The sequence below is a fragment of the Vicugna pacos genome, chromosome 23 (genome assembly GCF_048564905.1).
Source record: "Vicugna pacos chromosome 23, VicPac4, whole genome shotgun sequence".
Classification (NCBI taxonomy): Eukaryota; Metazoa; Chordata; class Mammalia; order Artiodactyla; family Camelidae; genus Vicugna; species Vicugna pacos.
The window spans coordinates 34,457,343-34,485,242 of record NC_133009.1 but is presented as its reverse complement, the minus strand read 5'-3'; the positions used below and the strand labels follow the sequence as shown (position 1 = coordinate 34,485,242).

The 27,900-nt window shown below is 37.7% G+C and overlaps 1 protein-coding gene across 1 annotated transcript in view; it reads left to right on the top strand.

Moving 5' to 3' along the window:
• Positions 1 to 27,900, top strand: part of KCNT2 (potassium sodium-activated channel subfamily T member 2) — a 173,817-nt gene that overhangs the window by 34,886 nt on the left and 111,031 nt on the right. The window contains exons 7-9 of the mRNA XM_072948260.1: positions 1,808 to 1,944; positions 4,515 to 4,578; positions 18,831 to 18,939. Coding sequence (XP_072804361.1) covers positions 1,808 to 1,944; positions 4,515 to 4,578; positions 18,831 to 18,939 — 310 coding nt within the window. The remainder of the gene's footprint in view (positions 1 to 1,807; positions 1,945 to 4,514; positions 4,579 to 18,830; positions 18,940 to 27,900) is intronic.

The following is a 27,900-nucleotide window of genomic DNA, read 5'->3' as shown; positions in this document are numbered from 1 at the left end:
CACTCAAATTTAGAAAGAGTAAATGAAGAATGACAGATATAACAAGGCACATAGGACAAATGCTCGAGGGAAACACAGTATTTTAAGTTTCCTTCTGTATCTATACTGAAAGACAGATGGAACTACATTTCTGCTACAAAGACAGGTTTTCTTTGAATTAAAACGATTGCTTTTTTTTCCTCCCTTGGGTAATGCATAAATGATATTTCTATGAAACAGTCAAATTTAACATAAAATATAATGAAACAATGAAAAATTCATTTCAATATCATCTGCTCACTTGGATATTTCAGAGTTTTGTTAAGTGATGCTGATGAAAATGTGGAATCTGGAAGTTCCATTCTTTTCCTTTTGTTTCCTGGAACATAATTAGGTCTAATTTACAGTGTTAATGCAGGAACATAATTTGGACAATAACTAGCTGAATTGAGATCGTGAATTCAGAAAAACCTCTTTTTCTGTGTATGCAGAAAAAGCCCCCAGGTACTTCTTGCCCTTGCCACAGCGCCGGGCCAGGGCAGATGGAGGTGACCTCCTTTCCTGCTTAATGCACTTAGCGCAGCACAGACGGCAAAGAGCTACCTGAATTTCTTGTATTGTCTCAAGAAATCTGTGTCAACAGGCTGGACAATCCTGAGGTCAAGACAGTACTAAGTACATCTAATTATCTCTCACTCATATAAAGAGAATTTTTTCCATGAATATTTTAGAGCACTTTTTAAATACTATTTTTTGGATTTAAAAATATCTAAGTGGGGGGAGGGTATAGCTCAGTGGTAGAGTGCATGCCTAGCATGCATGAGGTCCTGGGTTCAATTCCCAGTACCTCTACTAAATAAATAAATCTAATTACCTCCCTTCATTAAAAAAATTTAAAAAAAAATTTTTTTAAAAATCGAAGTGATATTTATGTACTGCATTCTTTTGTTTTTGTATAAAGCAGTTTGCATGTTTTGGAGGAACTACATATTTATTTGTTGGGTATGTTATTATTAATATTAAATAATTTTGGATGCTTGTTATAACCCACAAAGGAACTCTATTTGGGGGAAAATTTGACCCCCCAAATTTTGATCCCTAGTGATTTATTTTGTCTAACATTAATATGGAGAATTCTTCAAAGTCCAGCAATTGTCACTGGATGTATTTTAGACTGATAAAGTGGTGACTGTTATCAGATAATTTGAATTCCTGTAGATCAGTTGTTTTATACCATTTCGTCACTAAGAGTAACTTTGTATTTTACCCCAAGGACCATTATTTTGAAATATTTTGATCTGAAACATTTTTATATGCTTTGTCAGTATTTTCAATAGGTTTGTGAATCATTTTCTATTCAGATATTCATCAGAAATGTTTCCACTGTGATCAGTTTACAATAATATACATCACCATCAGAGCTTTTATTCTAAAAGTAATAATCTGACGTATGAATGGATCCTTCAGCACTTCTGCCTGGAATGCAGTTTATACTTTAGAATCAGCCTGAAATCATAACTGAAAACTTCACAGGCTGGAAACGTGTGCTGAGTCTAAGTGCTGATTACCTCCTCTTCATGGTACTAACAAGATTGAAGAGTTCCAGCCTGAGTGCAGTGCTTGTGAGATTTTTACATGTCTTTTATGCTTATTACAGTGTCGTGGTATTTAACATATGCCCAGGTTTTAAATGCCAACTTTTATTTGGTAGCGGAAGTTCGTTTCTGTTTTATCTTATTTCAAGATGTTCTTAGATACTCTCTTTGCCTACCTGGTGTAAAACGAAGCATTATTGTTTCTACCCCTTGGCTCACTGTGTTTGGAATAGGATTATTATGTGGTGATTCTGTGTCCTACTGAGATGGATGTGCAGGTTCGGAGGGTACTTCAGATTCCAATGTGGTCGCAAAGAGTTATCTACCTTCAAGGTTCAGCCCTGAAAGATCAGGATCTTTTGAGAGCAAAGTAAGTAGCTCTGTCTTCCATCTTGCAGTGTTTTCATATCTTCCCTCTCCTCCAAATCATAGCAATTTTCAGTGTTGCAGGATGTGTTTCAGTATTTTTGAATATGAACTTGTGCATTAGCCCCACTGCTGATTAAATTGAAAGGTTAAAAATAGGAAAGCAGCATGTCTGCTCCTCGTTCCTGGTGTGATGATTCCAAGCTATTGGGGGTGAGCTGAGCTATCCAGTCTCACTGCCAGAGTCGTCTCCAAGTCCCTGGATACTGTGTCTATTCTGCAAATAAAAATCTTGGGCTGAACGTTACATGAGATGCCATAGCAGTTTGAATCAGGGTTTACATTTTAAAGAGTTCGTCTTGTGCACTGGGCAGGTAACACCTGTGTTGCATGGCGTCTGAGATGAAAGAACCCCTGGGGGCTGGAGGTCTTGGAAAGGGCTCAGAGGTCTTCGTTGCTCTCTTCTCGTGGCACAGGTGCCAGCCCACCCAGCCTAAAGGTGGCATGGTCTTACACGTTTGTCACAGGTCAACGGGGGCCCCTCCACAGGCGCCGAGCGAGAGCGTGGCTGATTAGACTGTGGACACGAGGGAATCAGGGCGTCTGCAAGTCAGCACCCTTAGTTTCAGAAGCCAGACGAGATCCGTAGCAGAGGTGGCCTTGCTCGATGTTTTCTTTTGCTTTTCAAGTTTTAAACATGCCTTCGTGTTTATCCTTGAGTTGTCCCACACACTCTTTTAGATGTAAAGGTCTCTTCCCTGAATTTCCTAGCACAAGTGTTTTATCTTCGTCATTGTTTTGCTTTTTTCCAGATGGCCTGAGTACGTGAGTTAGTGTGCGCCCGGGTGCATGTTCTCTGTGTTTGTGTTTGTGTGTATGTGGGGGAGGAAACGAACGGAAGAAAACTCCCAAACTCCTTTTGCTGCTTAATCCTGCAAAAGATGAATAGATAGCCCATGACAGAAAAGTTGACATTACTTTTGATTTACATAATAGGTCAATTTAACTGCGATTTTAAAAATAACTTAATAACCTCCGAAACAAAAAATTCAGTAGCAGTTATCAGAATATAATGAATAGCACATAACTGGAAAGTGAGGGGTCTTTGAGAGGCTGTGAGTGTTGGTGGTGGATTAACGCTGCCCGTGGGCCCGTGACAGTGCTGTAGTGGGTCACGTTCTCCCGCGGCCACACGCCAAACACACTGCTAGGTGTTTGCTAGCAGCTTGCTGTCCGTCCTCATTACTTGGGACCTGGGAAGAAATAGTTGCATGGACACTAATATAATTTGGATCTTTATTTTCATCTGCATAGATAATCAGTATGCTTAATTTATTGTAATGAGTTGAGTTCTTCACAGGATAGGAATGGGTGGTGCTCATATTAAGTTCAACATGAGTTTGTGTGATAAATGAAGGCTTTTGACTACCTAATAAATTAACCTAAGCTATTGAGATGTAGCCATTCATATCTTAGCTAGTTACTGCCTAGGATTAGCAGAACTCGTTTAGTGTGAATAGTATTAATAATGGTTTCTTAGCAAAATCAGTCACATTTACAAGAAGCATTCCTCCGAAGGAATGAAACAGGAAAGTGTGGATAATTAAGAGGTCGTAGAGTCACAGAGGTCGTAATTCTCAAAAAGCTGGGTTAAAAAAGAGGGTAGAGGCACAGAGTATCCATTTTTATGTTTGTTTCTTATCCTAATGTCACATAAAGATTTGGGACTTAACCGTTAACAAATACATTCTTCAACACACTTCCCCGTGCAAGAAACAGGGAGTAGCTTTCTCCAGGCCAGTTCCAAAGGTCCGTTGCATGAGTTCTGAAATACTCTGTTGGAGATGATGTGTAGAAAATGTTGTACAATGTTCGTATTATCTTAATAACTGTGGCTGCTTCACATTTTCCCAGAACTGTTTGGTTTGGTCTAATTCCAAGGACTTTCATCTTTTCTCTCCATAGAAAATGTTTTGGAGAAAAATTTCTCTTACCAGAATGAACCAGAAAGATAAATAATGTCTCCTTTTGAAAACAGACAGTGCTGTGTTTTTAGAACACTATTTATCAAGCACTGAAACATGCTTACTGTTTAGTACATTGAAGAACTGTAGAACTTAAGCCATGAAGGGCAGGGGTTTGGAGCAAGAGGACGATTCATCTCTAGGAAATATAAATGTACTGAGCAACTTTGTTGCCTCTCTCTTACTTTCATCGAGGCCTTGCAGCCAAAACGCAGTCAGTCAAAACGAAAGGCTAATACAGCTCCCTTCATTTACACAAACCACATATACGGAAAAAAAATACATATTTTATGATAGAAGAGAAAATAAAACTCGGCTTTTTCAACTTCTGTCATTATCAACTGTTGAGTTCTGTCGGCAGTTGAACAAGTTATTTTGTTCACAGTCAAATACAGCCACGATCTGCTGGAAATCCAGCCTTCACTCAAGATTAAGGCTGTTCGTGGCTTACGTGTACCTTGCGTGCGCTGGGCTACGTGCTGGCGTCCTGTGTTTCAGACGATGCGAGCCGTGCCAGTGTGCGTGATTCTGTTTCCTCATCTGCTTTCAGGATGGACGACGCCGAGGCCTGTTTCATTCTGAGCAGCCGCTGTGAAGTAGACAGGACGTCATCTGTAAGTTTCTAAAAGCTCTTTTAGGAAATTGTGCTTTTCTTCTTGGAAGATTTCCTTTTCTTTTCTTTTTTTTTTTTTTTTTTGTTAGTTTGTCAACATTCAGTATTAGTGACCTGAAAATTTTACTAAAGGGAAGCAAGTGTCTCAGCTGTCTTGCTGTAATAGAAGAATAGTTTCATCGCTGACCGTATGCACAAAAGTCTTCTTGAAGTAATTTCTACTAATCCTTGGGGTTTCTGTTGATCAAAATGAAATGAGTCATGTATAGACAGAACTCGATCATTTTTAATTAAATATATCCTATGCTATGTAATTTTGTTAGAATGATCTCAGTTTCCGCAACTCAAAAACAAGGCAGATGGACCAGGCAGTTTGCATCAATCGGTTGGAGAGTTTCTAAGAATAAAATGTGCATTTGGGAAAGTTCTATTCAGGATATACGGGGTGAGGCTTGACAGTCTGTGTATTTTTGAAAGCTCCCCAGGTGATGTGGAAGCTGTTCCTACTTTGGTCATCTTTCACTTTTCTGCTCTCTGTGATGTATTTTTTAGGTCTAAAGTTCTATAAACTTACAATTAAATTAAATGGTATAATTTACCAAATTATGCCTTCTCCTTTTTAAACTGCATTTTCATTTTATTACTTTTTAAAAAGTACTTTACTATTTTACATTGAGTATGTACTATTAACGCCTGTGTTTCTAAACCAGTGAGTCAGTCCATCTCTGGTCATCCGTGTGGTACACAGACAGATGAGAACCTTTGTGGCTTCTGAGGTGACTGGGGAAAGGCAGAGTATGTATGGGTCTCTTAGGGATGTGATTGGCACTCTTCTGGGGCATTTAATAAACATTCTCTGTTACCTTCCTTTAGGACTGCACATCCTGAATGTGGCAGGCTTTGTGTTGTCCTTGCTCAAATTTACCTAAACTTTTTACGCACTTTTAAACCCACTTACTCATCCTTCATTTGAAAGGGACTGTTATGGGTTGAGTTGTGTTCCTCAAGATCTCCTATGCTGAAGTCCAAACGTCCAGTACCTCATCATGTGTACTTTCTTGGCAATAAGGTCTTAACAGAGATAATCAAGTTATACTGAGTTTATTAGAGTAGACCTTAATCCCATATGAGTGGTGTCCTTGTAAAATGGGGAAATTTGGTGACAGTCAAATAACAGAGAGGATGGCATGTGTACATTGGGGCCGTCTTCCCTAAACAAGGAGAGGGGCCAGGAATGCATCCTTCCCTCACAGCTCTCAGAAGGAACCAGCCTTAAAACACCTTGATTTTAGACTTCTGGCCTCCAGGACATTGAGACAATAAATTTCCATTAAGCCACCCAGTTTAGGGTACTTTCAACAAACAGATTCAAGGGCAGAGACCAAATCAGTGATTGCAAAACTTGTAATATATCTCTCTTTAAAATATGTATGTTTTCAAATTCACGTGTTCCCTCCTGCACAACCACTGTCTTAATTCAGAGCAGACTCTCCTCAGTCCACTGAAGAACTGCTTCAACTGAGCCGGCACATTAGGTGCTCCAAACATATTCCCGGAGTCAGTGAACTTGAACAGAACATCTTCTATCTTATGTTTCTGTAATTATTTAACTTTTGCAATTGTGAATCTTGTGTCTCTCAAGTGGTAACTTGGTTTCCAGATACTTGCAGTCCTCCGGTGTCTATGTAAGGGGTGGGAGGTGTAAACATGAGGAAATAAACACACAATATCTTTTAGAGTACCTTTTACCATGTGAACGTATGAGCTTTCAGTTAAACAAATGCATTCCATTTCCTCCTGACGCTCTACTAGATGGACAGGAAATGAATAAAAGACTTCACTCCTGAGGGCACAGGAGATGGCAGATGAGATGACGCTAATACAAGTTTGGAAGCTGGAAAGCAGATGCATAATAAATCTCCTATTTTTAGCAATTTAGTAATTGAGAAGATGAGAAGAGTGTATGTATATAAAACCAGAATAATAGGCTATAGAACAAAACAAGAAAAAGAAACAAGAAAGAGTCAGTGAACCGAAAGGAACTCTGAAAATTAAATACAGGGTAACAAATGTAAAATTAAATATGAAGTTTAGAAGATAAATCTAAGGACTTTGAAAGAATGAAGAATAATAAAATGACCAATAAAACTAAATAATAGAAATAGGGAGTCAAAACATGAGAAAATTGAAGGGGTTAGTCAGGAAGAAACAATATCCATATAGTAAGAATTTAAGGAAGGGGATCTGGAAAATGATGGGAGAAATTATTACCAGAGATATGATGCAATCAGATCTCTCAACCTAAAAATTGTCAAAGTGCAAAGGCCCACTTATGACAGGATAATGACTCAAAAAGACCTACTTTTTGAGAGACTGGAATAAGATGAAGAAAGACAAAGAAAAGGATGAAATGAAGAGAAGGTAAAGTAGAAGAAGAAGACATTCAAAACCAAGGATGGAGGATGAGGTTTTCGGACTTAGCAGTAAAACCTGAAGGCAGTGGGTCAGTGCTTTCAAGATTCTGAGGGGAAATGCTTTTCCACTTGGAATTCTGCATCCTGGCAAAATTTCTGTCAAGTGGGAAGACAGACATTTACAGATATTAAAGACGTTCAGAAACACACCGTTCTCAGGAAGCTGCTGGGAGGTGCTTTTCATCAAAACCAGGGGGTGGGTGAAGACAGCTCAGGGGAGGCAGTGGAGGTTCCTGGGTCTGGGTCAAAGCAGGTTCCAGGACAACAGCTGAGCGAAGACTCCGAGTGCCAGAAGGCAGGGCCGCTTCTGGAGAAAGATGGGATCAGTGTTCCTGATGTGGTCGAAAGTAAGGAGAACCAGCTGCCACCTCTGGGCAGAGGGGAGCTGCACTGTGTCCCCCTCGGACTCATGTGTTGAAGCCCATCTCCCCACCCCCACCCTCGCCCGCATAGCTCAGAATGCGACTGTATCTGAAGACAGGGCCTCTAGAACAGTAACTAAGTTAACACGAGGTCATTAGGGCGGGCCCTAGTTCAGTCTGACTGGCTTCCTTATAGGGAGAGGCGATTAGGATGCCAGAGAGACACCAGGGGTGTGTGTGAGCCGCCAAAAGGCAGTGTCCACAAGCCAAGGGGAGAGGGAGAGGGTCCTCAGAGGAAACGAACTCTGCCGGCACTTTGATCTTGGACTTCCAGCCTCCGGAGCTAAAACAGCATGAATTTCTGGTGCTTAATGAGCCACACACTCTGGGGCGCCTTATTACAGCAGCCCTAGCAAACTGATATGGCAGATGCTCAATCAGCAATGAGTGAGGAAAACATCAAGCAAATGCCAGAAGTGACAGTTACTGCCTCCAGAGGAAAACAGGGCGTTCAAGATTGCAAATACCATCATAGCATTCACCATTGTTCACTATGAAAAATAGTCACAACAATGTGAACGCTGAATATTGATCTCACCAAAGTCATCACCGACCTCTAGTCAGAAGATGGGAAACTGAAAAGAAGGAAGCCCGCGATACCTGCTTTTTAAAGAAAATGTCCAGTTTTTCCTTAAGAAGATAACATTTTAAAATGTTCTAATACTGTAATGCTAACTTTCTATACAAATCTTGCATGTTTCTATAGGATTGGCATTTTAGTCAATATTGCTGTCGCTGGTATACACAGTTTAGCTCAGTTTTTCAAGTGCATTTAATAAAACAGATGAAAAGGAATCAAGCAGATTTGACATTTAGTGAGTAGCTTTCATATGGTCAGGCGTTTTGTGTATTTATGTCATTTCCTCCTCACTATTGTTTGACAAACGAGAGAACAAATGTTTTCTAGGTCAGAGTTGTTAATCAGATTTCCCAGAGTGGCAGAGCCTGGATTCCACCCAGGTCAGTTCAGTTCCAATACGTCTTCTTTTATAGCAAACTGCTTCCCTCGGTCATAACAGCTTCTGGGTCAAGGGGGTCACACATTTGTCAATAAAAGTGGTTCCAGTGTTCGAAATTCTGATCAGAATAACATTTCAGGCATTAATTGTCTGTTCTCATCCTTCATCTGTCCCTTAAAAGAATGCATTTACTTCGGTTCATTAGATTGTTGATCATGTATTTTGTATCTCTGTTGTAAGAAAATGACTTTTGTTTCCCTCTGATTTCCTTCAGCTTATATTCCCGATTTTCCGTTACCCCATTCTGGTCTTTTGTATTTTCGTTTTTGCATTTGAAGACGGGCACCATTTACCTTTGGTCCGGTAACCAACACTAAATCTTCTGCTGTTATCTGTTGACAGACTCTAAATATTGAACTCGGCAAACATTTAGAATTTTGTGATTATGTGCCCACAGTTCACTGAAGACCCAGCAGTGACTTTGGTTACATTTTCCTGTTCCTTTGTTACGTTGTTTCCTGCCCTCCGTCCCCTGCCAAATTTTCAAAATCAGCTGTGCATTGTAGGTATCTGTTACCATTCATTATGTATTTTTGGTTGCTGTTTATTGTAGATTTGCCATTTACACTTATTATTCTATCTTATGTAGATGTATTATTCACATTTTTACATATAGTTTATATGTCTTAGTCCATTTAGCTTCAGTTATGCATGGGGTTAATTGACATTCTTCAAAGCAGGATCCTCTGTATCCTTCTTTGACCTGAGTGTGGCGTTTTACACAAGAAAAAAAAGTGCCTCGTATAACACTAGCACCACTTCTAACTGTTAATTCATTCATTGAATATTTATTGTCTGTTCTGCGGTCCAAGCACTGATGAACCAAATGAAGGTGCGTTTATGAACGTGGCAGCTCAGTAAGTCTCTGCCCTCATGGAGCTGACCTACTAGCAGGAGTGGCAGTCAGTGTGCTAATTAAGTAAGTCAATGAGCAGAATGTTAGATAGTGATGAGGACTTAGGAGAGGACAGTGGGGAGGAGGCTCACGAAATGTTAGGGAAGGTTGACCTTCTAGATTGAATCATTAATGAAAAAAGGTTGAAAGATTAACTTAAAATATAATCATAAAGCTCACTAAATTTTTTCTTTTTCTGTTTTATTAGGTAGAATTATTACAGTTTGACTGCACATATACATTATGTTGTATGTAAATACATATATACAATGTACTGCAATATTTTTTCCGGTTTACATATAAAGCTCATTAATTATTAAGATAGAGAACACATCAAACAACAGCGTGTTCTTATTTCATTAGAATATGTTTATGGTACCTGTTCCTTCAAACTACTTTTCTTCCCACAGGTATTACCCTTTCTTTCTCCTCTTCTTGTCCAACTTCTTGAAGAAAGCAACACTCACCGTTTCAAACTTACGACCTCCTTAGACTCCCCACTTCAACTTACACTCCATCCGTATCACTGAAGCTCTTCTTTCCAAGAATACCAAATGTCCCCTGGTGAAGATCACTTTTTATTTTTATCTTACTCGTTTGCCCTATTTTGTTCGATTATCATTGGTACCTTTTTTCTCCTTAATGTCACTCTCTTCTCCAGTTGCTTTTGTGTCCTCAACCTTTGTACTATTCTTAATTCTTAGGCTATTTTTTTTAACTTTCTTTTAAAGATTCTTCTTTCTTTGTAACACTTTAAATATCAATGACACCCAAGGTACTTTTCTTGGGATGCTTTATCACTTCATTCTTGATGCTTCTCCCTAACTATAGAGCCAGCGCCCACTGCTAAATTACGAGCTCGTTTGGGTTGGATTGTGTTCCCTGCCCTCCAAATTGTTACCTTGAAGTCGTAACCCCTAGTAATTCAGACCTGATCATGCAGAGATAATCAAGTTAAAACGAGTTCATTAGCGTTGGCTTTAATCCAGGATGACTCGTGTCCTCACAAGAAGGGGAAATTTGGAGACAAACCGAGAGAAACAGTGTTATATCAGCAGAACTAAGCTATCTTCAAGACACAGACAGAAGCCTGGAACACATCCCCTCACAGCCCTCCAGAGGAGTCCACCCGGTTAATGCTGTGATTTTGGAATTCTTGCCTTGAGAATTGTCAGGCAGTACATGTTGTTGTTGTTGTTGTGTAAGCCTCCTGCTTCGTGGTAGTTTGTATGGTAGCCTTAGTTCTAGAAGCAGAATGCTGCTGTAACGAATACCTAAAAATATGGGAGGGGCTTTAGAGTTGACCAATGGGTAGTGGGTAGAAAAGTTTCTTGGTGAATGATTGAACAAGCTTAGATTGCTCTGAAGACCTTTCTGGTAGAACTACAGACACTAATGGTGAATTGGGAAGGTTCAGAAAGAAAAGAGGCATGGGTAGAAAAAGTGCATACTGTCTTGAAAAATACGTATGTCACCATGAACAGGACGTTGCTGGAATTCTGAACGTTAAACATGCTCCTGACGAGTCTCAGACAGAAGTGGGGGACGTGCTGCTGGAAACGGGAGGAAAGATGGCCCTCGGTATCAAGTGGCAGAGGACTTGGCTGAATTGTGTTTTGTTGGAGAAAAAGTGGAATTGGAGAGTGATGCCCTTGGCTATTTTGGTTGCGGGGGTTTCTAGGCAAAGCCTTGAAGGAGCAGCCTGGCTTCTCCTTGCCGCTTAAAGTAAAGTGCAAGAGGAGAGAGAGAAGTTGAAGAAAGATTTGAATAGAGGATTTGTGTAGACGGTACCGTGACCTGTCCTACATTTTAAAAGATCACACTGGTTGCCGTGCAGAGAAAAGTGTGCACGTGGGAGGGACCAGAGAGAGGACTGAAGAAGGGTGACCAGTTAGAAGCCAAGAAGGGTAACTGCGGTGAGCAGCCAGTGACCTCGTAGTGGAGATGATGAAAGCGCCACTTGTGGGGCATTTTTGAAATTCGTCAATATAGTGGATGTGAGTTTTAAAACAGAGAAGACAAGTCAGTCCTGGAATAGTACATTGACATTTATGGACATTGGAATGATTGGGGAGACACAGATTATTGGAATGATTCAGCAGAAGCAGATTTGGGGAAGAAAATCAACCACACGTTAAGCATGTAGATTTTGAAGTGTCTGTGAGATACCCAAATGGAAACACTAAGCAGGTAGCTGCACGCACACATTGGGCTTCAAATGAGTGTTTAAGCTGAAGATGTGAATTTGGGAGTCGTCCTAATACAGGTGTAGTTTAAAGCCACAGGACTGGGGGGAACCACGTAGAGGTTGCATGTAACTAGCAAAAAGGAGTGTCTGCACTGAAGCCAGGTACGACCCGTTATTTAGAGGTCGTGAAGAGGAGAGGGATCCAGGAAAAGAAAAAGAAGTGAGTAACAAAGAGGGCCAACAGAGAGTGGGGCTCTGCAAACCAAGTGAAAGATGTATTCAAATAAGGAAAGAATGTTTCAAATACTTTGGACTTAATATTGGTCATTGGGCCAATATTAGTAACTTGTATTGTGATCTGTTTTAAAAGGTGCAGACACTTTACTTTGGAACGTCTAAGACATTCACTCAGTCTATCAGCTGATGTGCTCTTACTGTGAAGACTTGCACGAAGCCAAGTCTCTTCCCCGACTCTTTCTAACACACGCGTCCTCATTAACTTACCCTCTGGGTAGCCTTTCTTGGCAGTGGTGAGGAGTTTGATTTTCTTAGCTGAACTAGGCCTATGAGTGTTCACCCAAGTGCCCTGCTTCTGAGAAAAACCAAACTGTGTGCTTTGCTCCTTTAGCTTTTTGGAGTCACAATTGATTTTTCGAGGTCTCTCTTCCTAGAAATAAAAAAAGAAAATAACTAACTTTCATTAGCCATCACTTAAATGTCAGTTACAGGTCAGAGACCATTTTTATGTATATTTATACCTATTATATATGTGATGTAGTTCTCACAGCCCTGCGAGGAAGTTCTAATGAGCTCCAATTTTATAGATGAGTAAACCAAAGCTCAAGTTAGCTGTTTTATTTAACCTCCTCAGGAGCATGGGACGGTAGCTCACAGACCTCGTGTTTATACCCTACTCTGTCTGTGTCAAAGAAAAATTCTACTGGACAGGGTTAAACAGGAAATTAAGACTTTACTGAAGGCTTTTGCCCAGGGGAGAGGGATTGAATTCAGTTCCTGAAACCAGAGGCTGGAGGAATCTTATGGTCTGGGGGAAGCTGGGGGAAGCTGGGGGAAAATACTGGGCTGGGGAGGCTGGTCATCTGCTAACTGCGCTTTAGGAGAGGTAGGCTCCCCTCCCCCCACAGAGACTGGGAGGTAAAAGTAAATGCTTTAGGGAAGGGGGGTCAGAGGACTATGTCCTGGAAGGAACCTATCAGAAATTCAAGCCTCGGGGAGCTTTAAGGCCATCTTCCTCATCCAACTCCAAACACTTGGAGTTGTAACTCTAAGAAAAAAAAAGTTATACTCTGCTGTTAGCTTTCCTCTTAAATGTCAAAGATCTTTCTTTTTTTCTGATTATTACATGTAAGTTTGAATATATGAAATCTTAGAATAGAATGCAGACAATCACTGAGCACTCAGCCAGTAGTTTCTCTGAAAGACCCTTCCAGACAGCATGAAAAAGGAACTGAAATAAAATGTTTACAATTACAGGGGTGGAAAAATAATTTTCCTCTACATTCTAGCTTCTGTGGCTGCCATCACCACCCCGTCACCCCCATAATAAATGACAGGTTAACAAGAGCAAAACAAACAGAAGTTTAATAACATGTATATATCATGCCTGCAAGGGAGATACTCAGGAAAACTGAGTGAATCTCCCCAAAACGGCCCAAGCCACCTTGAACACTGTCTTTAGCAGGAGACAAAAGAAAGGTGTTGGCAGTGGGAGTCTGGTTATGGGAGGTCATCAAGAACAGTGCAGCGAGGTGGTTACGCAGATTTACATTTGGTGCTTTCTCCACCTATGAAGTGTTTCTAGTGATTTCCAGTCCTCCTTTTTGGTACAAAGAGATACCCTTACAATTGGAGATTTCCCTTTTGAATATAAGTTTCCCTTACGAAAGGATAAATTCTACTCTGATTTAAGTTTCTCTTGTGTCTACGTTTTTTCAAGAATAATCAGCTCAAAATAATCCTTATGCTAAAGAGGCATATTTTGGGTGACATATTCTGCTATTTTTCACAATTTAAGCTTTTTTTTTTTATTAAAGTTTGTTTTATTTTAAGTGGACCCATTTTGGGCATTGAAACACTTTAACATATAATCATTCTATTGTTTTATTCCTTACTTAAATGTACCTTAAATTCTTTAGAGAGGTTTTGCAAGTTTATTTTGCTTTTTATTCAGTCCAATGGTTAGCCTAGTCTCAAAAAGATCTTTGCGACCAATTCATAAAATTCCAGAATTTTAAACTGTGGCTTTTAAACTTGCTGAGACTTGCTGGAGTCACTTGTGTAACTCATGTTTTAATCCTTCCAGAAATAACTTTTGGGAAATTCTTGACAGATGATCATTACTGGATTTCAGTTAAATGCTTTCCAGATAGCCAAGACTTTTTATGAATGACTTTAATTATTATTCATTTGACATTTGTCAGTGAGTTTTATGATACCTTGAGACACTCTGGTCATAACTTTGTTAAGGAGAATAAGGTGATCAGGGAGCCTCAGGGGAGTGGCAGCCTGGAGTGGGGTTTGGTGTTGAGGGCGGATTCCTCCAGAACCTGGGGAGGGACTTAAATAAGCAAACGACACTGTTTAAGGGATGTAGGGCTCTGAATAAATGACTGGAACTCAGGCCAACAAGCACTAGAAAACAATCCAGGATTTTAGCTCCAAGAAGCAGAGCACAAAATAGATTCTCTCTCTCAACAGGGGAAGACGGAAAGGAGACATTTGAACTGGTTATGGCTGACTTGGTGCTGAGCCTCAGAATTTCTGGCCACATTCTGATAATACGTTACACCTGGGAATTCAGACAGGCAGTCGGGTTTTTGTCATTATACGTTAGTAAGAATTAGTGCACTCTCAGAAACCAGAGTAAGATTAAAATCATTGTAAAGAGCAAGGAAGTACAAGTAGGAGCAAATTGATTTACAGCTTTACTATTTACTTCTTTTTTAATAGACTTGTTTTTTTATTTTTTTAAGTTTGGGGTTTACAGAAAAATGGAACCAAAAATATAGAGGATTTTTGTATCTGTGACCTCCCCGCAGTTTCTCATGTTATTAACATCTTGCATTAATGTGATACATTTGTGATGCAATTGATGAGCAAATACTGATAAATTATTATTACCCAAAGTTCATAGTTTACATTAGCGTTCACTCTTTCTGTTGTACATTCTGTGGCTTTTGACACATGTGTACGTATCCACCATTATAATTTCATGCAGCAAAGTTTCACTGCCCTAAAAATCTCCTGTACCCCACCTGTTCACCCCTCCCCCAGCCCCTACCAGCCACCGAACTTTTTTACTTTTTCTACTGTTACCTTTTCCAGATACCATATAGTTGGAATCATACAGTACGTAGCCTTTTCAGATTGTCTCTTTTCAGTTAGCAATATGCATTTGAGTTTCCTTTGAGTTTCCTCTATGTTTTTTCATGGCTTGACGGCTCATTTCTTTTTATTGTTGATAAATATTTCATTGACTGGACGTTTGTTTATTCAGTCCCCTACTGAAGAACGTCTTGGTTATGTCCTTTATTCAGTTATGAATAAAGTTACTGCAAACATTCAAATGCAGGCTTTTGTGTGGATAAGTCATTTGGGTAAATGCCAAGGGGCTTAATTGCTGGATTGTTTGGTCAGAATATGCTTAGTTTTGTAAGGAGCTGCGACTGTCTTCCAAAGTGCTGGTGCTGTCTTGCATTCCCACGAGCCATAAATGAGACTTCCTGCTGCTCCATCTCCTCACCAGTGAGTGGTGTTGTCACTGCTTTGGATCTTAGTCATTCTAGCAGGCATGTTGTGGTGTTTCATTGTCTTAGTTTGCAGCTCTTACTGACACAGGATGTTGAGCATCTTTCCAGGTGCTTATTTGTCACCTGTGCTTGGTTTTGGGTGAGGTGCCTATTCAGATCTTTGCCCATTTTTAAATTGTGTCGTTTTCTTGTTATTGTCTACTTCTTTTATCCTGTCAGTGACTTTATATTTAAAATGCATTTCTTCTTATAGCTTATAGATGAATCTTTTTGTCTTTTTTTGGATAGTCTTTATGTTTCAGAATGTTTGGTCCATTAACATTTCATGTCATCCTTCATGTGGTTGGATGTAAGTCTAACCACATTGTTTTCTGTTTCTTTCCCACTGACTTTTGTTCCTATTTCCTCTTTTCTACTCTTTTAAAAAATAATTTGACTTTTTTTTTGGAATTCATGTTGATATCCTTATTGGCTTTTTTAAAGTGCCTTTTGAATTTTTTTTGGTGACTGTCTGAGGGACTACTCTACGCTTCACTCACTTTTTATAGTCTAATTCAGTGAACATTATACCACTTTCTAAAATGAGGCCCTTTGCTTTCTCTTCTGCTGTCCTGTCTGCTGGGGTTGTCAGGCATCAGTTATCTCCATGGCTTTAAAACCCCACAAGATAATACTGATTTACATCAAAGTATCCTGCCTTTGTTTTCCTCTAAGAGTTTTATGGTTTCTAGTCTTACATTTAGGTCTTGGATTCATTCTGAGTTTATTTTTGTATATAGTGTTGGAGGCTGTTCTGATGTCTTTCTTTTGCTTGTAGCTGTCCAGTCTCCCCAGCATCGCTTATTGATGAAACCTTCTTTTCTCCATTGTATATCTTTGCCTCCTTTATCATAAATTAGTTGACCATTAATGTGTGGGTTTATTTCTGGGCTTTCGATTCTGTTCTATTGAGCTATATGTCTGTTTGGGGGGGGGGATTGCCGTACTGTTTTGATTACTGTAGCTTTGTAGTATAGCCTGAAGTCAGGGAACCTCATTCCTTCAGCTTTGATTTTCCTCAAGATTTTCTTGGTTTTATGAGGTCTTTTGTGTTTCCGTACAAATTTTAAAGTTGTTTGTTCTGGTTCTGTGAAAAATGTCATCGGTATTTTGATAGGGATTGCATTGAATCTATAGATTGCCTTGGGTCATGTGGTCATTTTAACAACATTAATTCTTCCAATCCAAGATCATGGAATATTTTTACATTTGTTTGTGTTTTTTCCCCAATACTTTTCATCAAAAAAGAGTTTTCCATGTATGGGTCTATTACTTCCTTATTTGGTTTACTCCTAGGAATTTTATTCTTTTTGATGCAATGGTAAATGGGTTTAGTTTCTTAATTTCTCCTTCTGATAGTTCATTGTTAGTGTATAGAAAAGCAACAGATTTCTGCATATTAATTTGTACCCTGCAGCTTTGCCAGATTCACTGATAAGATCTAGTAGTTATCGGTGGTGTGTTTAGGATTTTCTATGTATAGTGTTATGTCATCTACAAAGAGGGACAGTTTTACCTCTTTCTTTCCAATTTTGATTCCTTTTATTTCTTTTTCTTGCCTGACTGCTGTGCCTAGAGGACATGCAGATGGCCAAAAGGTACATGAAAAAGTGCTCAACAACGCTGATCATTAGGGGAACGCAAAGCAAAACCACAGTGAGCTCTCACCTCACAGTTGTCAGAATAGCTATGATGACAAAGAGCACAGATAGCAAATGTTGGCAAGGATGTGAAGAAAAGGCAACTGCTATACACTGTTGGTGGGAATGTAAATTGGTGCAACCACTGTGGAAAACAGCATGGAGGTTTCTTAAAAAACGAAAAATAGAACTACCATATGACCCAGCTATTCCACGCCTAGGTATATATCAAAAACAAACAAACAAACAACAACCCAATACACTAATTTGAAAAGCTGCATTCACATCATTGTTCATAGCAGCATTTTTCACAATTGTCAAGGTACGTAAGCAACCTAAGTGTCTACCATCAAATGAATGGGTAAAGAAGATGTGTATATATGTGTATGCATACATATAACACGATGGAATACTACTCAGCTATTTAAAAAATGAAATTTTGCCATTTGCAACAACATGGATGGACTTGAAGGATATTATGCTAAATAATAGACAGAGAAAGACAAATACTGTATGATATCACTTAATCTAAAAAGTATAACAAAGTAGTGAATATAACAAAAAAACAAATTAGTGGTAGCCAGTGGGGAGAGGGAAGTAGGGCAGGGACAATATTGGGGTAGGGGATTAAGAGGTACAAACTGCTATATATAAAATAAACTACAAGGATATATTGTACAACATGGGAAATACAGCCAATATTTTATAATAACCATAAATGGAATATGACCTTTAAAAATTATGAATTGTTATGTTTTATACTTCCAGCTTATATAATATTGTACATCAGCTGTATTTCAATTAAAAAAAAATAAAATGTATCGGCTAACTGGATGGCATGTTTCTCTAACATCTCCAGCCTCTTGCAGCCAAGGGTTCTGCATCCTCAAATTCAACCAACTGTGACTCAGAAATATTGGAAAAAAAATTCCTGAAATTTCCAAAAAGCAAACTTGAATTTGATGCCACCTGGCAACTATTTACATAGCATTTACATTGCATTAAGTATTATAAGTAATCTAGAGATGATTTAAAGTGTATGAGAGGAGGTGCATAGATTGTACGCAAGTGCTAGCCATTTGTTTAAAGGACTCGAGCATCCTCGTATTTTGTTATCCACAGGGCGTCCTGGAAACTGAGGGACAGCTGTAATTTGCTTTGATTTATTCAGTTAATTAAGTAGTAATTTATGGGGTGACACTATGTAAAATTTCATGTTAAGCATGATTTTCACTACCTTTCTCAGTCTTAGAGTCTTTTATGAAAAACTTTTTTTTTGTATCTGAGAGTTATTGATTTCTTCCAACACAGACTTATGTAAGCATGCACATGCAGAATCAAAATCCTTTCGTTTTTTTGGTTATATAAATAAGTAAGAAATGTATTTTCCTCACATATGGTCACTACAGCCATTCTCCCTTCACCAACCTTTCTAAGGTTGTTAAAATTATTACAAGTCCCTATTTTTTCCCATGGAAACTGTTAGCACATGCAGTCAGGTGTGCCGCATTTCTGAAGGTTTCTGCCCCTCGAGTATTTCCTGGGAAAATTATTTTTAAGCTTATCAGGAGACTTCCATTGTAATATCTGCTGATTTTCTAAGTGCTGATAATTAGCGCTGCTTGAATTAGATGCTTTTGCTCTCTTTTATAGAAATAATAATTATCTTTAAAAGTAAGACCTCACAATGAATTATTATCATGTCTCATTTTCAACTGCGGATGTGACCATTTTACACACTGATTGATGAATTTTGCTTTGTATGCTATACTTGTTTCAACTTATCTCATGATGTTATCATTTCAGGACCACCAAACAATTTTGAGAGCATGGGCTGTAAAAGATTTTGCTCCAAATTGCCCTTTGTACGTCCAGATCTTAAAGCCTGAAAATAAATTCCATATCAAATTTGCCGGTAAGTTTGGCCTCGAATGAGATCCTTTAAATTTCGTCAAATCCCCGTTGTGACCGTAAGACTTATGTCTCTGAAGTTAGTGGTAACTTCTTCTATTCATGTTTCTATAGGACAGAAAGATTTTCTTTTTATCATCTACTTGTTATAAGAGAACTTATTCCTTTTAAAATGAGAATCTTTGTGGTGAATCTCTTCTTTTTTATAAAACTTGGTGATTTTAGTAACTGAACTCACTGGATGCCTTAGTAAGCATGAACAGATAAGCCATGATGGTCATGTACAGCATACAGACGTAGGTTTCAAATATTGTTTCTATTACATTACTTACATTTACATACAGATAGATAATACTTTGCTGTAGATGTATTTTATATACATTCTTATCACACAACAGAGAAATATATTAAAATGTATTCAGGTGTTTTAAATAGATTTAATTTGGGGGTAGACTTTGAAAAAATTTTTGGAAAGAAAGACATGGATTTTGCATAGAGGAGGCACTGCTTTTAAAATAATTATTCACATGAGATCATACTTTAAAGTGTTAGAAAATTGAACAGTAAAATGGTACTTTATTTTTTTCTTAAATGCTTCTGTAGAAACTAATTTTGATCCAGGCAGTAATTTATACATTTTTTTCAAATATTAAGAATCTTTTTAAAAAAAATTTCACCTTAATAGTCTAAGACTTCAAAAGTCATTAAAAGGTACATCATTTTAAGTATGTGTTTGCAAAAGTTACTTCCTTCAGATGTGTTCACATTATCTTAAAATGCTTACCTATTAGTATACGATATTTAAATGCAAAATTATAGACACTAAGAAATTTTAAAATAATAACAAGAGAACCATGAAATGATTCAATTTGCCCTGTCTCTCATCTTTTAGCCTTGCTACTAATGATGTCACTTTTCTCTAAAAATCTATAGGAAACAGCTTAAAGCAAGGACTCTCAACTTTGGTGGCATTTTAGAATCTGTTTTGAAGATTTTTTTTTAAGTACTAATCAGTGATTCTGACTTAAATGGTTTCAGATGGTGCCAGGGCTTCTTTAAGCCTGTTTCCTACATCAAAAATGAAAAATAACATTACTTCCTCTGTAGAAGATGTTTTGAAATTAAATGGAAAAATACATGTAAAATATTCCCTCTATTGCCAGTTATGTTTGTAATTAACATTCGAGAAATACCAATTATTTATTTAAAAGACTTTTGTAATAAAGCTGCCTAATTTTTATTATTATTTAGGAAAAGGAATATTTTTACAAACGTTTCATACCTGATAATGACGTGCTGTGATAACGTTTTTAGGAAGGTAGTAATGGACACAGCACTAGTGAAAATTCTTAAAATATAAATTTAACTTTGAGTGCCACCACTTAGGATTTAGGTCAGCAAATTAGTATTCTGGCCGCAGTATTTTTTCTCCTGTTAAATGGCCATGATAATATGATATCTCTATTCCATTGGTTAGAATTAGCAGAGAGGATTAAATCAGTAATCTCTGAAACATATTAGGTGTGCAATAAATGGGTATTGAATATTGATCTTAAAACAATATATAGTCTGGGAAGACAGTGTGTATTTTGAATGTGTCGTAACTAAACTTCAGAGCAAGTTTTAGTTCTTCCCTTCTTTAGCAAAGCCACTGATGTACTTACAACAGGTAGATCAAACACACTGAAATAGTGTATGTTTACCAACAAAAAATTACAACAGCCATTTGAAATGATTCTCTTTCACATTCTTATTTTGCTGTTATTTCGCTAAATCCATTGAAATGCAGGAGCTATTTTAAAATTCTAACCCAATAGTTGATCTCAGTATTTCCTATTTAAGGCGTCTGCTGAAATTCCTTTATTAGTGTCTGTATTCTTTTATGGCTGCGATTACAACATCTCAAAGGAACTCTTTTTATGTTATGAAAAAGATGAAACCACCCCAGTTTCATTAAAATGCCATAGAAACAGTTTGGGGTGATGTATGAACCTCTCAGACCAATGTAATACATTTTCTATCTCGGCATGAGGTTAAAAAGATTATGGACTTAACCTCTCAAAAGGCAGTGCATCATCTGTCATCTGGTTGGTGTAGTAGGTTGTTAAAATAATGGTCTCCAGTGAGCTGTGCTCCCCGGGTGAGTGTCCCGTTGTGATTACACATTGCAGCTGATTCCATGAGGAGGTGGAATCTATTGCCCCATCCTTTGAATACAGCTTGTCCTGTGACTTGTGTTGACCAGTGTACTGTGACAAAAGCTACGTTGTGTGACTTCAAAAACTAAGCTTTAAAAGGCCATGCAACCTCTGCTGGCCTCTCATTGGAACACTGCCCAGACACTGCATGTGAAGAATTCTGATTTAGCCTTTCCAAGGACAAAACATCCCATGGGAAGTGAGGTCCCCCATCCCAGGCACCCCAGCTCCTTAGCTGCTGGCTTCCCCATCGGCCAACCCAAGAAATCATGCTGACCTCCAGAATGTTGAGAAATAAGATATTGATTGCTTTAAGTCACTAAGTTTTGGAGTAATTTCGTATGTGGCAATAAATAACCAATATTGTTTGTAATAAAATAAGAGTTGCTTTAATCTGAAATCATATTTATTTGATAATATTCATTATATTTTGACCTTGTAGTCTCATGACTATTAAATAGCATTACACCAGTTATCACAAGATATAAAATAAGATATTTTTATTTTCATTAATTTAATTACCTTCTTCAGTTCACCTTAAATTATAGAACTTCCACCATGACCGTAACCAATATATTTTTTAAAAGTAAATCAGTCTTTTTAAAAGACGAAGAGGAGAAACTCCAAAATTCAACTTATAAATATTTACAATATTAGAAAGCAAAAACAATGTACAATCTAGTAACTATTACTTTATGCAGATCTACCATTTATACCATTTATGGATTGTTTTCTCCCCCCAAAAATGACTGTAGGCATTCATTAAAGTAAATTATAGAATTGTTACACTGTTATTTGAATGGATTATTATAAGAATTATTATAGTATTAAGTATAATTAAAATAATCTTCTACACTTTGATCAGATTCACAGAAGAAAAGTCCCTATGGACATGATTTCAGGGATAGAAAAGATACCCTTACTCCAGTCAGCAAGGGAGGATGATAAAATTGGAAGCCTGGAGCTAGAAAGAATAAAATCCTCAGCTGAATGATAGTTACAATAAGAGATTTCTGAATATAAGCCCAGGTATACAGCAATACTACACATTACAGTGAGATTCAAGTAAAATAAAAATGTATGTCACAGATAATTTGATTATTTTAATCACCACAGATTTCCTAGAAGAAAATAAACTCAAATTGGTTCATAGGAAAACAATGCTTCCTGTCGGCAGTTTGTCCTTTTTATAATACGTTTGTCAAAGGAAAGAGATGCACATCGTGGGTGCTGGAGTGAGGTGGGGCTCTCGGTCAGGTCTGAGTTCCGCTCTAGGAGAACTGCGTGGCCTCGGGCCTCTTCGTCTCTCAGGCTTGAGTTCTTCAATATGTGAAGTGAGGGTGAAGAGAGAGACGACCCCACAGGGTTGTTATAATGAAAAAAACAATACTCAAAAGAACATCAGCCAAGAGTGATGAGGACCTATCAAGGTGATGATTGTCATGAATCTTAGGAGCCTATTTCTTATCTTCCTACAAGACTGCATTGTCTTTGCTTCCAGGAAAAGTAAGTGAGGGATCCCCTTGAAGCTTTCTAAAGAGCTTGTTATGGACGTTCAAAGAGCGCGTAATTTTCAGCTTGAACATATCTTCCAGAGAGTAGAAACAGAAAGACCCAACTCTTTTTATGAGATTACAGCCTTGATACAAAACTCATTAGAGTATGGGGCATGATAGACAGAGACCAACTTAATTGATTAACCTAGTTGGAAAAGTATATAAAGTATATTAGCAAAACAAAGTAATGGATTTAAAAAATGATATATCATCACCACATTGAAATTATTCTAGAAACAGATCATCATTTTAAAGGAGAAGATATTCTCATCATTTCAATGGATATATAAAAAGCATTTGAGAGAGAATTCAACATCCATTCAAAATACTAAAAGAGAAAAAGAAAGAAAAAGACATTAGGAAGGTGCAAGTAAAGAATGTATTTTAAGTGTATTTTAAAAAATATTATTGTAAAATCTAACATATAAGAAACCACATAAAACAAATATATAAGTTAACCAATTTTTACAAGAGAAACAGCCTTATAGCCACCACCCAGGTTTAAAAAAAATAGAATTTTGTTGTCCACCTACCATATTCAAAATCCCTTCCCTCTCTTCAAAAGTAATCATAGAAGAACTTCTTAACCTAAAGCAAGTTATCTACAAAATAACCTGTAGGAAAAAAAAATTAGTGATCATATATTGAAAGTCTGTTTTTAAGATTAGGTGCAAACAAGGTTGCCTTCAGAAGTCACTTTTACCCAGCATTGTCCTGGAAATCCAAAGGAGTCACTAAGGCTATCAGAATAAATAAAATGAATAAGCATCGGAAAAAGAGGAATGAAATTGTACTTTTCCACACATCATAAGATTCTCTAAAAAGAAAATTCAAAATAATTTCCTTTTTTTTCCCTATAATGCCTTTTCCTAAGGGGAGCTCACCCATTTATGTGGTTTCCAAAATTAAATCTCTCCCTCAGTATCCGCAAGGAACTCTTGTACCTCTAACTGAATAGACAGTCTCTCCTTTTAGGTTTCTAATAATGGTCTCAAAATTAAGATGTCTAGAGATAGTTCCTGATTTTCCGTGACCTGAAGTCTGTCTCTCCCCGATTCTCCCCGGCGGCACTGTCTACTTAGATCTCAAACTGAAACCCCTGGTCCATCCTCCATCCTTTGCGCACACAAACCACCAAGTGCTGAGGGCCGCGCTCCCCGAGTGTCTCAGGCTGCTCCAGAACTCTCCCTTTCCCCTTTCCTCGGGTGTTCACAGGTTGTATCTGTGAGCTTATTGCTGCTCTCCACGATTTCCCGGCATGTTTGCGGTGATGGTTGTCATTTGTGCGTTGTCATAGGCAGCTCATCTTCAGACTTCCAATGTCAGCCTCATCTCACTTGGTTCCTCCTTCTGGCAGCCAATATTCTTTTATGTCTTTGTTATTTTTAAAAGACTCCGGTGGGTTATTTTTGTCAACCTCTGTAGATGAAAAATTGAATGGAAATATAGCTCTGGTTATGTTACATCTCCTTTTCAGGGAGGCGTATTTCTGTCAATATGCTCCTATTTTAGAAGTGGCAGTTGGTACTGAAGCATAGGAAGAAGTAAAGACAGTGGTCCCTAACTATGACTGATGTGAAACGTGGTTTTAGAACATCCTGTACTCTGTCAGCCTCCTGTGGGACTAGCAATTCCAGGAAAGCCTCTCCCAGGTCAAGTATCTTATCTGAAATTTCCTGGAAAAAAAGATTTTGCCTCCACATTGTTGGGCCCTTCATAAACTGTGTCCTTAGTGACCAAACCGTGATGAGAAAGGCAAAACGTTACAGTGGTTCAGTGTTCGGATGCGTGTCTGTAGCCCAAATTTTAATCGGAAGAGAACCAAACCTGTATTTTTTTCTTCACTCTGCGTTCTGAAACTCATTAGAAGAAAACACACAAAATGAAGCAAATGGGCAAGAAAAAAATTGTACTTTACTAGGAAAAGATCTTCTTAACAGAAAAGCCTTGAATGAACTCAAAGAATGAACTGCACTCTCCAATTTGTCAGTTGAATCAAAAAATTTACTGTTTGTCTCCTAGTCAGTTGAAATTACTTAGAAAACTAATGGGAGATTAGTCCCTGTTATATGATTTAATTAACTGCTAAATTTAGGTTACCACTCTCCACTCCCCCTGCTAAATGAAGTGTTATGTCATTTGTGGCTATTAAATTCCCTTTCTTTTGTCAACTAATTTTCTTTCAATTACTGGGTCCTCTGAAAATCTCCCACTTCATTTTAACAAATGTAAGAAGACATAAAAAACAAACTGGTAAATTTTTACCTACAAGTAGGAGTGAAGAATGTAAAAATCAGTTTGTAAAAAAGCTTGTAAGTGTAAAGAATGTGAAACTCAGTTTGCAAATGAATTTGTGAATTTTCTATGAGTTTTATTTCCCTTTGATTATGATATTTCCAAAGTAACAGATTTGAATTAAAGTTCGTGAATGAAAGGAAGAATCAGACCACAATAGTAACGTGTTGAATGAATGAAATACTTTCTACTTCACAACTAAAGCTTGCCTGGAAGAATGATTCATGAAACCAGAACTGTAGGAGTGAGTTCTAGGAAATTAAAAAAAAAAAAAGATTTTAATTGCAAAAAAGTTAAAATGGGCAAAAGTAAATACTCAACAAGACTCTGCAAACATATTTTTCTTATAGTAGATGGTCATGGACAACTACCATTATAAAAACAATATTGTTTAAAACACATACACACACACCCCTTGGAGAAATGATTTAATTAAAAGTATAGCCACCATGAAGTTTTTAACTGAAGCACCAGAAATTCCAGTGCCTCAATTTTTCCTCCCAAAAATGAGAGTGGAGAAATATTTTCAAGCAATATAAATATTGGAAATTATCTTAGCTGTTTCTAAATAACATATGTATGTGCAAGGCTTGGCTTGCGCCAAATGGTGAGGTGCGAGCTTTTCATGCTGAATAATTTCTTCACTTCCCCATGTAACACCCACATAGACACCATGTTAAACTTCACTCTTACAACCTACTTAAGAACATAATGCTTTGAATTCTTGTATTTTCAAAAGATAAATTACCAAAACTTTGAAAAGTCTCTATTTTTTAGGTAGAACTTTTTTCTTTTTGATTTTTGTCTTATTGTGGAGATTATCAGAAACCACTTAAGACCATGTTCAAACAGCGCAATTTGGGATCTAATTTTTTTTGTCCTTCCTCACTAGTTTTTACTTTGCAAAAAATCAAACATGCACAGATTGAAAAGTATGCAATGAAAACCTGTATTCCCCCATTTACATTCAACAATGAACATTTTTTCACATTTGCTTCATCTCTTCTGTGTGGATGCACACACATACAAAGACACACTTTTTTACGTAAGCCTGCTTTTCCTAAGAATGACATTCTGCTACATACCCAAGGTAGCATTTTCACCCCTAAGAGGTGAGAATCAATTTTTTATTTTTCATTTCATTTGCTTTTATATTTTTAAATTTTTTATTGAAATAATTTTAGATTTACAGAAGAGTAAATTCCTGTTTACCCTTTCCCATCACATACCTTACTGGAATATTAACTTCTTACATAGCCGTGACCCATTTAATCAAAATTTTAAAAAAAATTGAATGAATAATTTTTTAGTTAAATGTATCCTGTATTTTGTTCCTCCTAACAAAATATCAGTCACTTTTTTGTTTTTCCTCTTTGTGACTTTTGCACGTTTAATATATGGGCTAAACCGTATTTCCTGCTGTTCTCTTTGACGTTTGATTAATTGCACCTGACCACTAGGTATTCCGAGCCATTTTCTTGTGGACCATTTATAATTTAATTAACTCAAGGCATCTTTGTGTTTTCTCCATGAGTTTTCTTAGTTGTATATTTCTCAAAGACTCAATGTCTTGCTTCTGAAAACCAGAGCAGCATATTTCTTCTGTCCTAGGGAAGTGCCTGGACAATCCTAGACCTATGACATTCTGTCTGTAGAGTAGTTTCCTGATGTTGGTGTTTTGTAAAGAAGAACAGTTATATCCTCTTTCACTCTCATTTACTTCTTCAAAACCTTTTTATGAGACTTGCTGTGAGCGATGAGCTGGTACAGGCACTAGTGGTGTATTGAATGTAATTGTCTATTCCAATGGCAGGTGTTCTAATTTTTTTTTTAACGTCTATCCCTTTAATAACCAGGCAGCCAGTGTGATTTTACGTCCTGCCCAAGAATCCCCTTCCAACTGAGCTTAATCTTTCTATAGAGAGCTTTGGTTGTAACCTTAGGGTCCACCTCCCCAACCCTTGACACCATCCATATATATCAAAACTCGTGAATTCAGCTCTGTTCTGATCTCACCAGATTTGGCTTGATGAGCTTAGTCAATCTGATGGACCTATTTTAGGAATAGTTTTCATGATGTGATAGGATATCCCCATTTCTGGAGTAGTTACTTCTGTACTGAAAAGAATCTCTTAATTTTTAATCCCAGAAGAATGCGGTCCTAATACTAGGATGGCGAACAAGTGGAGATGGCAACTTTATGAGGGGATGTTGGTCTAATTTAACGTTGCTTCAACGCCTACTGTGTAAAAATGTGCTGTGCACACAGATGCGCACTCACGTGTGTGTGTGTGTGATTGTGAATTAGGCTTTACTAAAGAATTGGAATGTTGTTGGAGAAGCAGTGAGAGACTAATGAAAATCTTAGGTAAAGGTACACAAATTTAAGTAGTTAACGAAGTAACTCCAGGGAAAGTGTGGACTGCAGGGAAGAGGACATAAAGGACCTCACGGGGGTGATTATTTAGGAAGTTAGCACAGTCGCCCAGATGAGAGAGACTGAGAGATTGAACTAGAGTGGTGCTAATGGAAGTGGTGGGGTGAGAACAGATTCATGAATCACCTCAGACGTATTCTCCAGACTTAATCATCGGTTGACTGTGGGAACCACAGAGAAGTGAGAAATCATTTTATTTTATCTTTGCAGTTTTCCGTCTCTTTTTCCTGTCTTCCCACATTTAATGTGAACTATACGAGTAACAGTGAACGAATCCATTTGTAGTTGCTTGGATGTTCATTTAACTCCAGAATATGAGTTTCTTAAGTGCTTTGGTAGCTCCAGGGACAAGCACAGGGCTCCACTCATGGTTTCTCATTACTGTGTAGTTTGCGGAGTATATCATTAAAAACTTAAATGATCTGGTAAGGATGTTAAAAAGTAATATATAACTCAGTAAAATAAAAATATGTAAAAAT